The sequence below is a fragment of the Chiloscyllium punctatum genome, chromosome 35 (assembly GCF_047496795.1).
Source record: "Chiloscyllium punctatum isolate Juve2018m chromosome 35, sChiPun1.3, whole genome shotgun sequence".
Taxonomy (NCBI): Eukaryota; Metazoa; Chordata; class Chondrichthyes; order Orectolobiformes; family Hemiscylliidae; genus Chiloscyllium; species Chiloscyllium punctatum.
In genome coordinates, this window is record NC_092773.1 from 12,761,326 (window position 1) to 12,775,011 (window position 13,686).

The 13,686-nt window shown below is 43.4% G+C and overlaps 1 protein-coding gene across 3 annotated transcripts in view; it reads right to left on the reverse strand.

The window, feature by feature from the left end:
* Positions 1 to 13,686, reverse strand: part of LOC140459654 (receptor expression-enhancing protein 1-like) — a 142,293-nt gene that overhangs the window by 35,727 nt on the left and 92,880 nt on the right. For 2 of the 3 annotated variants that reach the window (XM_072553989.1, XM_072553987.1), the window contains exon 1: positions 110 to 268. The exons of the other annotated variant lie outside the window; for it this stretch is intronic. In XM_072553989.1, coding sequence (XP_072410090.1) covers positions 110 to 141 — 32 coding nt within the window. In that variant the 5' untranslated portion in view covers positions 142 to 268. Of the gene's footprint in view, positions 1 to 109; positions 269 to 13,686 lie in introns of those variants that run through there. 3 annotated transcript variants of the gene reach the window in all.

Consider the following 13,686-nt stretch of genomic DNA (forward strand, 5'->3'; position numbering starts at 1 on the left):
TAAAAAAAAGTTGCCGAAGAAACGCAGAGGAGACGGGGGCACGCCAGTGGAGGCCCGGGAAAGGAGAAAGAAACCACACCAACAACAAAGCAACAGAGCAGACACTCACACGACCAGCCTGGAGATGAGCCACGACACCATGTTGGCAAGAGGATCGCCCTCCGAACGTTCAGGAATTCAAACCGCCGCCGACCGTTGGCGGGCCGCACGCGCAGTTGCGCCGGGGCTTCCGGAAGAGTCCAACTGATCACCACCCCCGGCCCCCCCCTCCTCCACCTGCCCACCGCGCGCGCTGTCCCTCGCCGCTCCGCTTCGAGCGTGCCCGGGGACTCAGAAGGATCCCCGACAGGGTCCTGCTGCTCCTCTCTTCTCAGCCGGTCGGTCCGCTCGCTATTACCCGTCTCCGCGCTCGGTTCGCCTTCTCCTGTGAGTTGAACTGCCCTCGGCGGATGTTTCACTTTTTCGCCCCGCCTCCCTTCCCCCCCCCCTGCTGTCGTGCGGTGGGCGTGAGGCCGTAGCAACGTCTCTTCCTCCGTTTTCCCGACTCTTTAAAATTGAAGAGGGAGGGGGGTGTGCACCTCACCGAGGTAACAAGGGGCCCTCTACCCCAGTCCGCTTTCTCCAACCGAGGGTTGGGCGGGGGCGCGGCCCAGGTGCAAGCGGCGGTGGGTGGCCTCTAACCGGTCCGCTTTCGTCGCACGGATGCCTCGGTCCACGCGTGCGCACTCCGGCCAGGTCTCCTCCGAGGCTGTCTGGCTTTGGTCGGGATGCCACTGCGCCTGCGCTTGTGACCTGCAGCCAGGTTTGTTGCGTCTGCGCAGGTGAACAGTGAGGTGGCTGCAACACTGTTCAGTCATGGTCATGGCCATGGCCATTTTACTTTTCCATGAGTGTGGACTTACAAAGATACACCTGATCTCCTCCACTATTTGAGCTGTTCAGGGACAGGTGGGCACTGCAGAGAATGGAGTGCATTATTTTCCCCTCCAACTCTATTTTGATATAATCCCTGACCTCCCCTTCAGTGTTTGATCACGCAGCGTTGCCCTTTGATGTAAAGGGCACTGCTTGTCACGGGCCACTTGGGTGTTTCTTTTCTTCCTGGTGGTGGAAACTGAATAAAGGTTTGTGCACTCGAAACGTCAGCTCTTTTCTCTTCTTACATATGCTGCCAGACCTGCTGAGATTTTCCAGCATTTTCTCTTTTGGTTTGTGCACCTTGTGTCTTTCACTGTGTCTTACACTTACACACACATATGGGTGCTGGGGAATATATAAACACTACCGCAGTAAGGCAGCAGTGTGGGGAAAGAAGAAGAAAAAAGAACAGGAGTCCAAAAAAAAGGAAAAACAAAATTGAAGTATCCAACATCCTGACAAAAAAAAAGAGAGAACTGGGGAAGTATTTGGCACTACTGAATCAGAGAAAGAGTCAGAAAACAGGAGAAGGCCCTTCAGTCCCTCTTCTCTGCACTGGCCTTTCCAATAGATCACTTACTGAGCTACCCACCTGGTACCATTTGTAAGCCTGCTCCTTATAGCCCAAAAAGGCAGAATGGGCAGGTAAAATAATCCAATTCCCTCCAGCTGATTCACTGCCACATTGTGTTTAGCGACAAAAACAAACTGCAGATGCTGGAATCCAAACTGGATAAATTCTGAAGGGTTAACACCCAAATGTCAACTTCACCTCCTGATGCTGCCTGGCTTGCTGTGTTCTTCCAGCCTCCTGCCTGTCAACATTGTGTTTAAGCAGCATTTTTAAGTGCTGGTGATGTGCTAACGGACATGATGTGAAGATGCTGGTGTGGGAATGGGGGTGGACAAAGTCAGACCACAAGGTCATGCTGCAGCAGGTTTATGTAAAATCACAAGCTCTCAGAGCATTGCTCCATGGTCAGGTGAAGTGTCATTGTTCACTTCACCTGACGAAGGAGCAGTGCTTCAAAAGCTTATGATTTTAAATAAACCTGTTGGACTAGAATCTAGTGTCATGTGACTCTTGACTTTACACTCATATTTTACTCAATATTCAGAATCCAAGCATTCAAAGTCAAACACTAGCTTGTGGAATTTAAAGACAGTCAAAAATATGGGATTCAAATCTAATCTCAACTGATGGTGACCATGACTGTGAAAGGTTCTCACAGTACAACAAGAGGCTCTTTGTATCCACGCCAGTCATGAAAATAATCATTAGGAGGACTGCAGATGCTGGAGATCAGAGTTGAGCATGTGGTGCTGGAAAAACACAGCCGGTCAGGCAGCATCTGAGGAGCAAGAGAATCGATGTTTCTGGCATAAACCCTCATCCTCATTTCTGATGAAGGGCTTATGCCCAAAACGTCGATTCTCCTGCTCCTCGGATGATGCCTAACCGGCTGTGCTTTTCCAGCACCACACTTTTGGCACATGAAATAATCATTGATGCTTAATCCATTTTCTGGCACTTTGGTTCACAGCCATTTGTGAGGACATTTCAAGTACTCATCTCAATACTTCTTAAATGTCTGTAGGATTCCAGTACACCCATACCCTCTGGGTGAACATTTGTTTCCTCAAATGCCCTCTAACCCTTCTGCTCTTTCCGTTAAGACTGCGCCCCCTGGTCATTTACCTCAAGACTAAAGGGAAAGCTATCTCTCTACTGACCTTCTCTGTGCCTTTCAGAGCTTTATACACCTCTTCTACACTCTGTCGTGGGATCACATCCCTCCTGCAGTCTGGTAGTCAGAACTGTACCCAGTACTCCTGTTGTGGCTTCATTAAGCTTCTTTGCAGCATTGTCATAATTCTTTGCTCTGATATCGATTGCTTTGACTAATAAAAACAAGTGTCCATTGCGGCTTCTTTATCACTTTATTCACCTGACTTGCTGCCTACAAGGACCCATGGACATGCAACACCAAGGTTTTTCCGATCCTCTCTACTTCTATTTCATGTCCTTCCATTTAATGTATATAGTACTCCCTTGCCTTGTTAGTCTTTCCAGAATCACACTTTTCAGGATTGAAGTCCATTTAGTGTTCATCTTTATAGTCCTGTCTTCTGATACTTTCCTCCTTGTGATTTATCATACAACTGATTTTCATGTCATCTGTGAACTGACTGAAAATAACTCCTACATTGTGTGTAGATATGACTGCACACAACAAACAGCAAGGGACCCAGCAGTGAGCCTTGTGGCGTGCTCCTGGATACAGGCTTCCAGTTACAGAAGCACCATTCAAGCATCATCCTCTGCTTTCTGTAATTATGCCAATTTTGGATCCAATTTGGCAAGTTACCTGAGATCCTGTGGGCTGTGTGAGAACTTATCAAAAGCCTTATTGTAGTTTGTGTAGACTACAGCAACTGCTTGATCCTCATCAACAAGCTTAAATATCATCTCCCCAAAAACTTGTATCAAATTTGTTAAACGTGATCTCCCTTTCCCAAAGCCATGCTGACTCTTCTTGATTAATTCTTGCCTCTCCAAATTGAGTTTAATTCTGTCTGTCTGAGTTTCCCCCAGTTGCTTCTGTACTCAGATATTAGAGTCACTATCCTCTACTTTATCTTCTTGTATAATATGAACTGTCCTCCATCATGTGGCCAGAGGTTTTGAACATTAATGTCAGTCTCTTCCCTTCTTCCCACCGTAGCCTTGGATAGATTTCATTTGGCAGTGAAAATGCGCCAATTTCAATCCTGCTAACATTTGTTTTATAGTGTCACAATCCTTCTCTCACCTCTTGACCGCCATCATTGTTTTTGATTCTGAATGCAGTTGGAAAGTACTCTTTGAAAAGCTCAGCTGTGTTTTCTGTCTCCACATACACATGACCACTTTCGTCTTTCCCTGTTTATCCTCTTGCCTATAATGGACTTGTCAAGTGCACATTCATTTTTCTTAGTATTAGCTATTAGTGTTTTTTTTTCACATCTCTTCATTCTCCTCATCCATCACTTTCTATACTCAAGGAAAGTATCTGGTGTTCTGAACCTTTGGAATCTACCTGAAGTTACTTCCCTTTCCTCGTCCAATCTTGTTCAGTTATTGTCATCCAGAGTTCTCTGGACATATTGGACCCATCCTTCATCTTTACAGGAAGTTGTTGGCCCTGTATTCTCACTGTTACCCTTTAGAATGTGATCCGTAGCTCTGATATGGATTTTTCTGCAAGTAGCTGTTTCCAGTCCACTTTGGCCAGACCCTTGTCTTCATCTGATTAACATCAGCCTTCCCCAATTCAGAACCTTGACTTCCAGTCCAGTTTTCTCCTTATCCATAATTACATTCAATCTTGCTGTCACTGAAATGCTCCTACATGACCACTTGGCTGGCCTCGTTTTCTAAAATTAGGTTCAGCATCTTCCCCTCTTTTGTATGTCCAACGTGCTAACTGAAAAAGTTCTTGTGGATGCATTTCAAGAATTCCACGCTGTTATCACCACTTTCATTTTTAGACTTCCCCATGATTTGCCCTCATACTTGTCTTTGCATCTCTCCCTGATTGCTTAGTGGTCTACCTAACACCCCAGCCCAAAGTGTAATGTCCCCAGTTTGTTCTTATGTTCTGCCGACATGGCCTCATCTGAGGAATCTTGTAAGATATCATTCTTCCATCCTGCTGTTGCCTGTCTTGCCTGTTCCCCAGCCATGCTTCCAATCAGCATTGATACCATTTCCCCATGCGTTAATCAACACCCTCACTCACACCCTAATCTGCCTTACTTGCATTAAAATAAATACCATGTAACCTTGCCATGTTCCCTGTACCTTAACGTGACTATACTTAAACTGCCTTCCAGACTAAATTGTTTATTCTTCTATATTTGTCCATGCATCACCCCTGTTGTACCGCCACTTTGCATCCCATGCCTTGGCCAAATTAGTTGAAACCTCCAACAACTGCACAAGCAACCTCCCCGCAAGAATGTTGGCCCCATTCTGATTCTGACTTGGACAGGTTCCATGTTGCCCAAAAATAAAGCTGGTTATCCAACCTTTCAGTCATAAATGTGTCCATTTCGTCCACCTATTCCTCTCCTCAAGCGCACGTGGTACTATGCAGACATTAAAATCTGCAGGTGTCTCACTCCCTCAAACATTCTTCTAGGACTTCATCCTTTTTTCTGTCCATGTTGTTGGTCTCAATGTTAACCTTGATCTCCAAATGGTCACTTTCCCTCTTCAGAATGTCCTGCAGGTATTCAGGAATATCTTTCACCTTCGCCCCAGGGAGGCAACAACTGGAGTGACATCTGCAGCCACCGAAACACCTGACTATACACTTCGCTATTGAATCTCCGACCATTTGTTCGCCCTTTCTTGATTCCACCATGTACAGCTGAACTCTCTCTGCAGCCCCCAGAGGAACCGATGCAATCTGAGCTTTACTTACTACCTGACTGCCATGCTTCTTCCGACTGACGGTCACACATTCCCTCTCTGACTGCATTTCTTTAAGCTGCACCATCATTACGTCAGGAAATATACTATCAGCATTATTGTTGATGCACTGGTCTGTCTCCAGCCAATGCTCAAGTTTCAAAACCCAGTGCTCAATCTGACCAGACACGTAACACTTCTTGCAGATGTGGTCATCTAGCCTCCCAGGAGCAGCTAAGATTGCCCGCTGACTGTAGGTTGTGCAAAACACAGGATTGAACTCGGCTGCCATGCTTCATCTTGAGTCTGAAGCTTAATTCCCAGACCTTAACTTGACTCTACTTTTGCTTACTTACACTTCTTTCTTATTATTGCTCCTGACAGTCACTTATTTATAGTGCGTAATAATACACTTTTCTGACTTACAACAAACAATAGATTGTCAGTGACAGCAGATTCTTCCAAACCAGTGAACTCAGAGCAAAAACCTTGCTGATTCACTGATGTCCCCAGGACAGGAAGCAAGATCTATCATCCTGAAGTGGACTTGAACTGAGTAAGTAACTTTGGTCATTTCAAAGAGTCAATAAGTCAACCACATTGTTGCATATCTCACATCACATTTGGGCCAGAGCAGATCAGCAGCCTTAGTTTCTGGGTTACCAGTCTCATGCCTTTATCAGTAACACCACTTATTGTCTTTCAGTTCCCTTGTGTGAGGATTCTTTCTTAAGAACCTGACTTGTTGAAGAAGTCTACGTGTACACTCATGGCCTCATATGTTCCAATGAGCAAGGAGGCATCACTCCATTTCGAAGCTTCACCTATTTAATTGGAACATAACTGGAGTACAGCAGAGATACAAATTAACCATGGTCAACCAGAATGTTGTCACAAGATCGAGAATTTACATTACTTTTTTCTATTTCCTTTCTAACTTCAGGCGAATTTCTATCCACATTTTCCTCAGATTGTCTTCCATGATCCCAGCCATTTTCAACTCCTTTGTTGCTGATATATTAGAAACGGGAAGTGTTGGAAATCCTAAGCAGGACAGGCAGCATGTGAAGCAACAAAAGAAAGATTACTGACCTGAAACTCCACTTTCCCTTTGCAGATGCTAGTAGACCTCCACAGAGTGTCCAGCTTGGCCTCTTGGTATTTCAAGATGACCAGCACCTGCAGTAATTTTGCGTTGGTTTCTCTTACAGATTTACACTTTGTTACATGAGCACAGAAAAAAATAGGAGCAGCAATAGACCATTCAAACCATCATACCTGCTCCCTGAGTCAACACCATCATGGCAGAAATGACGTGGCTTTAACTTTCCTGCCTGCTTTTGACAATCATGGTTGATGAAAATTGAGTTGAACTCACTGTTGGATACATTCAATTATCCAGCCTCCAACACCGTCTGGGCAAACATTTGCCCTACCCATCCCCCAGTTCTAGATCTCACACAACAAGGAAAAATTCTCCCAGTATCTGCCCTTTGGATCTTGTATGCTTCAATAAGATTAACTTTCATTCTTCCAAAATCCAATGAGTGTCGGCCAAACTTGCTTAACCATTCCTCGCAGAGCAATCCCTGAATACCAGGAATCTTAAGGCCTTGTGACTTTTCTTCAAACTGACTTCAATTTAAGTATATCTCTCCTTGACCGAGGAGTGGTAAATTATGCTTTGTTGGATGCTTAAATCCTTCACTTCAGTTAAGGATGTTCCAAGGAAACTCACTCTTATCTTTTTGCAGGAGATGACAGATCGTTACACTTTCTCGACTGAAACCTGTTGTCTCTTTTGTTCTCCATTTGTTTTGATTCCAGCAAGATTCTTGTTAAATGTTTCATGCATTTTCACTACAGTGCTGACGATAGTGTGATGATGCTGCTCCCTTCGCAAGGTTATGCTATCCTCGGCTTCTTTTTTCAGAGAGGTTGTAAAGGACTCAGTCTCTGAAAAGTTTGAGGTTGAAGGGTTTTAGGACCAGTTTGTTTATAGCTGACAGATACTGCCTCAGGCAGAAGGTTTCCAAGTTAAAAAAATGTTGTACAATGAAAGGGGAATAGCCAGTTCTCCTAGCTTAGATTTTCTTTGGTTTGGTTTTAACAGTGGAGAGAAAAAAAACTGCTGGACCCAAAGAAGCAAGCCCAGACTGGTATTGTCTCTCTGACTTCTCTCCTGTAAGACCCTGTGTTTGATTTTACCATTTATGCCAATGATCGTTTATGGGGATTATTGCAGGAGTTTGGAACAGCATCATTAAATTGAGATAATCTGTTGGTTTTTCAGATCGGTTAAGCTATTCTGTTCTCTTTTGTTTTGTTTCATTCAGTAATCTTGTATATAAATTCTGTTTTGCTTGAAACTAACTGGGTTGGCCAGCGGCATCACTCCTGGAATATCCGCATTACACCTGCTTAAAACAACTAGCAAAGTTAAGGATCCAGGCTCCCTTCTTGAAATGTTTTCAGGGACTATGGCCTGGTCCATAACAGTAGGATAACATCTACAAGCAGGGCACTGAAAGAACACAGCAAGCCAGGCAGCATCAGGGGGTGGGGAAGTCAATGTTTCGGGTCTAACCTTTCTTTGTTGACCTGCCTTTATTCCCTCCAAATATTTTAGAAGACCTGCTGAATGGTTCCAGCTTTCTGGTTTGAAGTTTCCTTGTCGTATTTTCAGATCTGATTTCAACTACTTCCCTTGGCAGCTAAACTGGGCTTGTGTCTTCCATTTCTCAGATATGATCATATGAACTTGAGGAACAAGTCAGCAAAAGGACACTTGGATCTTTACATAGTGCCTCTCACAATGCCAGGATATTCCAAAGCCCTTTACGTCAGATAGAGTGCTATTGCTGTCACTATTGCCATGTTAGAAAAGTACCAACTCATTTGTACACAAGAAAATGTAACAAACAGCATTGTATTCATGATCAGGCCAACAGTTTGTGTAATTTTTTTAATAAATATAAATATTAGCAAATTTTTTTTAACTTTACAAACATAAAATCAGTTTAATAAAAAGAAAAAAAACACAAATTACAATACAACTAATGTCTCCTAACTATTAACCTACCCTTTAATAAAAAACAAACCCTAACACTGTGCAAAGCAACACCAAACAAAAAAGAAAACCCCCAAAAATTCAAAAAACCATACAAAATACAGAACAGCTATGCTCAGCGCAAAGCTCCCAAACAAAGGAACGGAAGCATTGTATAGCCCAGGGCTTGACAAGTCTAACCATCCTGGTTAAACAAATGTCCTAGTTAAGACAACTGACAAAATCTATATCCAAATAACTCAAGTAGGGCTGCTATGTCTTATAAAAATGGTCTGTTGTGTGGTTTAGATTAGATTACTTACAGTGTGGAAACAGGCCCTTCGGCCCAACAAGTCCACACCAACCCGCCGAAGCGCAACCCACTCAGACCCATTCCCCTACATTTAAACCCTTAACCCAACACTATGGGCAATTTAGCATGGCCAATTCACCTAACCTGCACATTTTTGGATTGTGGGAGGAAACCGGAGCACCTGGAGGAAACCCAGGCAGACACGCGGAGAATGGGCAAACTCCACACAGAGAGTCACCTGAGGCGGGAATTGAACCTGGGTCTCTGGCACTGCAAGGCAGCAGTGTTGACCACTGTACCACCGTGCCACCCACACATGGTGCACCATGTTTGTAAAAAGGTCTAAGGGAATGTGCTCCACAATTAATTTCTGCCATCCCAGCAAGTCTGGCGGGTTCTCAGACACCCAGTTCATCAGAATATTCTTCCTTGCACAGTATCCAAGAATATTAAATAGTTTCTTCCCATGCCCATCTAAAGATGGTAAATTCAGTAGACCTAAGAGGAGAGATATCGGGTCTACTTTGACTTCAGTCCTCAATACCCCCCCTATCTCTCCCGCTACAGTGCTCAGTAAACTTGGAACCTGTGGCATGTCCAGAAGCAATGGGCAAGAGTACTTACATTTATTTTACATTTGGGGCACACCGAGGATGCCCCTTTTTAAAACTTTGTCAGACAGTCTGGTGCCAGATGAGCCTTGCGCAGCGTAGCGCATGTCCTGTTACAGATTGAGATCTTTCGAGTATTCTCCCATATGTTCTCCCATGTTTCAGAAGAGATCTCCACTCCAAGCTCTTGCTCCAGACCTCACATAACCGGTTAATATCCTGCCAGGCCCTGCCATCCAGCAGGCGATAGAGGGCACTAACCAAAAAGGTGCTTGTGGAATGTAGCAACAGCCTCTCTGTATCAGGCTTATAGGGCTTAGTGAGAAGCGTAGTCTTCTTCTGGATGAAATCCCTCACCTGAAAAAAATGGAAAAGATCTCTGCTGGATAACCTGTATTTGCAGCTCAGTTGCTCAAAAGACATCATAACCTCCCCCTTAAACAAGTCTCCCAAGCTAGAAACTTCTCTCGTTGCCCATAGTTTGAACCCTGAGTCCATCATCCCTGGTCGGGACCTGGCAATGCCAACTATAGGTATAAGAAGCGAAGTCTTGGATAAACAACCCTCCAAGCCTTGAATGTACTAATGACAATGGGGTTCCGGCAGTGGTCCATAATTGCCCTCATCTTATCATGAACAACAGGTTAATAAGAGGGCACAGTTTGTGTAATTTTCACCGATGAACAGATGTTGCGCAGTAGGCCAGGGTTAACTCCCTGCTCTCCTTAGAAATAGGAGAATAGGCTCTTTCAGATCCACCTCAGAGAGTAAACAGGACTCAAACTAATACCTTAGCTGAGAAATTTTGTATTTTTGACAGTGTGGCATTCCTGGCATTTACCTTGGATGAGGACTGCAAACCATGACCATTTGATGCTTGTGTGCATTTCCCTTTTTTCATTAACAGCCATCCTGGGTCACTGTCAACAGTGCCTCATCTTCAGACAGGTTCAGACCAAGCTGAAGGATGCCATTTGGCTCCAGATAAAGTCACCCAAACTTGGCAGACTCAGCTAAACTTGCAGTGAGGAATTTGAGATGAGAAGTAACTCCAATCAAATCTTCACGCCACATTCAGACTTGCGGCTTGACCAGAGTGGATATAAGAAGTGCTATGCACTAAGAAACCAGTAGGTGTAGCTGCAGTGCAAAGCATCTACAAAAGTCTTCAATTTTGTGAAGAAACTGCACAATGTTCAGTGGATGGCAAAGTGTTCTCTTGCTGCCATCTACTGATAAAACAAGAAATATCCTTAACTTTTTCAATTGGACTTTACTGTTAAATTTGTAGCACAAAAACAGGCAATTTGGCTCAAATGGCCCATGCTATGCTCCTCCACCATGTAATTCACTTATGCGATCAGCAAATGCTCGTAACATCTTTCTTCTACATGTTCTTATCCCAGTCCATGGCAATGTTCTGAGTTATCTGCTCAGCTACTCCTTGTTAACAGATTTCACATTCTATCTATTCACTGCGTCAAGAAGGATGCCCTGAATTCCCAACCAGAGTCACGAGCGAACATCTTATATTGACAACTGAGAATCTAATTTCTTCACAACCAGAGACGTTCTCAATTATTATTGATGCCAAAGATTCTCACTGTATTTAATAAAGATTTATGTTCCAGCAGGTAATATCAATTGCAAATGGAATGTTGGCATTTATTGCTGAAGGAGTATAAAATTATGCACATTGTCCTGCAACAATGAGCACTTCATGAACCCACATTTGGAGTATTGCATCCAGTTTTGGTCCCCTGCCTTGAGGGAGAAAGGGATGTGGTTTTGGAGGAAGTTCATGAGATTCATTCCAGAAATGAGGCATTTGTTTTAGGAAGACTATGTCAGCAGTTTCAGCCAATATGCGCAAGAGTTGAGAAGAATGAAAGGAGATTTAACTGAGATATTTAACACGATAAAAGGGATTGATACAGTGGATGTTTCCTCTTGTGGGGTATTCTCAAATGTTACAGTTTAAGCATAAAGCGTAGCAGTTTTAAAAGAGAGATAATGAGAACGGGTCACATAGCTGTGCAATAGTGGAATTTACAACCCTAGATAGCAGGAGATGCTGGGACATTGAGTAAATTTTGAGGAGGAGGTAGATTTTTCATTAGTAATGGCTTGAAGGATTGTACAGAGTAAGGAGGAAAGCAGAGTTGAGACCAACTTGTGATTAGCCATGACGATATTAAATGGTGAACCAGGCTCAATGGGCTGAACTGTGTATTTCTACTCCCAGGTCTTTCTTATCCCAGGAGATTTTGTAGATGAACAGTCACGTCATAAAACAAGTGTTGAGCAAAACAATCAAAAGTCAAGTCAGTTCAGCAAAAACTTGGTGAAAGATTAAAGATTTAAGATTTCAGAGTGGAGTTTCAGTGTTAAAGGAATGGCAGTGAATGAAGAATGCAAGTGTGGAAGTCAGAAAACTGAGAGTGAGCCAAACCTCTTTCTACAAGAAATTATAAGTCCTGCTTTATTCTTTCTTCCAGCCAATGTATTGATAAAAAATTGGGAGAGCGAGGTGGTTTCTAGTCAGGTACCTCGACCAGGTGGTGAAGGCAGCACTGCACCCATGTTTTTGTTTGACATCAAATCTCCTGCCTCCCCCCCGCCTGCCCTGTTCAGATTCAAAGATGGAAAATCAAGGGGTGACCATCCCAGCACTACAGATGGACAGATGCCGAATGAAGATGAACCTTTAGTGAACACCTTTTCACAGAAGCAGCACAATTCCTTTCAAGCCCTAAGATTGGCTTGGACTCAAATTTAGCTGCAACCTGAGCTCATGAAAGTATCGTCTTTAGATTTAACAGAGAGTTGACACAACAAGAAATCAATTGGCCCAGGGTTTAAATGCAAAATCACAATCAGACTCGAAATATTTGCATTCTCTGCCACACAATAAATATTTGTTCAGATATGAATGCTCCGCTGAAGAGAAACACAATGGGACATTTCCAACCTAATAGGTTTACAAATGTAGTGTAATAAATCTCCATAATTCATTGAAAAGAACTCAGAGGGAAGTCCCTTGTGTCTCAGCAAATTAATGTATCACCCAGAGTCTGATAAAAAAAAAGGCAAGCAGACCACAACGACAATTACAGCGGAGGTAGGCAGTCATCTCACCATTTTACATTTACCCATTAAAGTCTGCCACAACAGTTAACAATATCCCCAGTGTATCCAAAAGACACAACTGCAGTCGCACAGCTACTCCTTTACTTTAAACATTTGTCTCTCATATGCTGTCTTGGTTTCACTCTGATTCAGTGAGTCGATGAGACCCTGTGAAGACGTGTCACAAAGAGAGCTCCTCAGTTTCCAAAGTTGCAGGTCCACAGTCAGCATGAACCATGAATTATGGCAGATGGGTCCAGTGGACTGACCATAACAGACCACAAAATTGATTAGGTTTGGGTCCGTCTCTGTGAAGCGCCATTTTGCCAAGAAGTTGTTTAATGTTCTTTGTCTTGGTTATCCTTCTGTCAATGAGGAGAGTTCAGAAGGATGACAGAGAAGAGGGAGCGGGAGAAACGAAGAGAAAGAGAGAGAGTAGCTTTTATTTGTCTTGTCTACCATATACAACTGATACAGTAGAAACGAGACAACGTTCCTTCTAGACCAAGGGCGCTACATGGACAGCACAAACTACACAATTGTACCATGGCATAAAGTGCAGAAGAAGTGCAAAAGATGCAAGTTGCACTGTCGTAGAAGATTGGTAAATAGACCTTTTTCTAGCAGCAATTCAAAGTTGTGCGAAGAATTTCAGATGGGAAAGAGTCCGATCATAATGTGTTAAGGAGCCTGATGTCTTGGGGGAAGAAATTGTTGCACACACAAATAGCAGTTGCATATTATCATTGAGGGAGATGATTAAAATCTGGCAGGTTTTAATGTGAAAGATGAGAGGAAGGTTTTGGGAACGGAGTCCACATGGTAGGCCCAACCTAAATTCCATATTCCTCTCCAGAAGGAAATCTACCCCTTCACAAAATAAAAATTAATTTACAACTGTAGCTGAGGTGAAAGTCTCAATGAGGAAGTGAGATTAAGAAAAAAGGTCGATGCGTAATATTGACTGACAGTTGAAGCAAGATCCTTATTGCTACCATAGCTTCAGGAATAATTGTGAAGCTTTGAACTGCGCAACTCATCTCACTTCACTGTTTTGAAGTTGAAAGGATCATCACATTTTTAGTAGTGTTTCAGTTACCTTTCCCTGGTACAAGAGGTGTGCAAAGGGAATAAAATTGTGGATATTAACCTCAAAGAGGAGATCAAGAGAAGCAAAGTCAGTTCCACAAATCATGAATATGACTTCAAG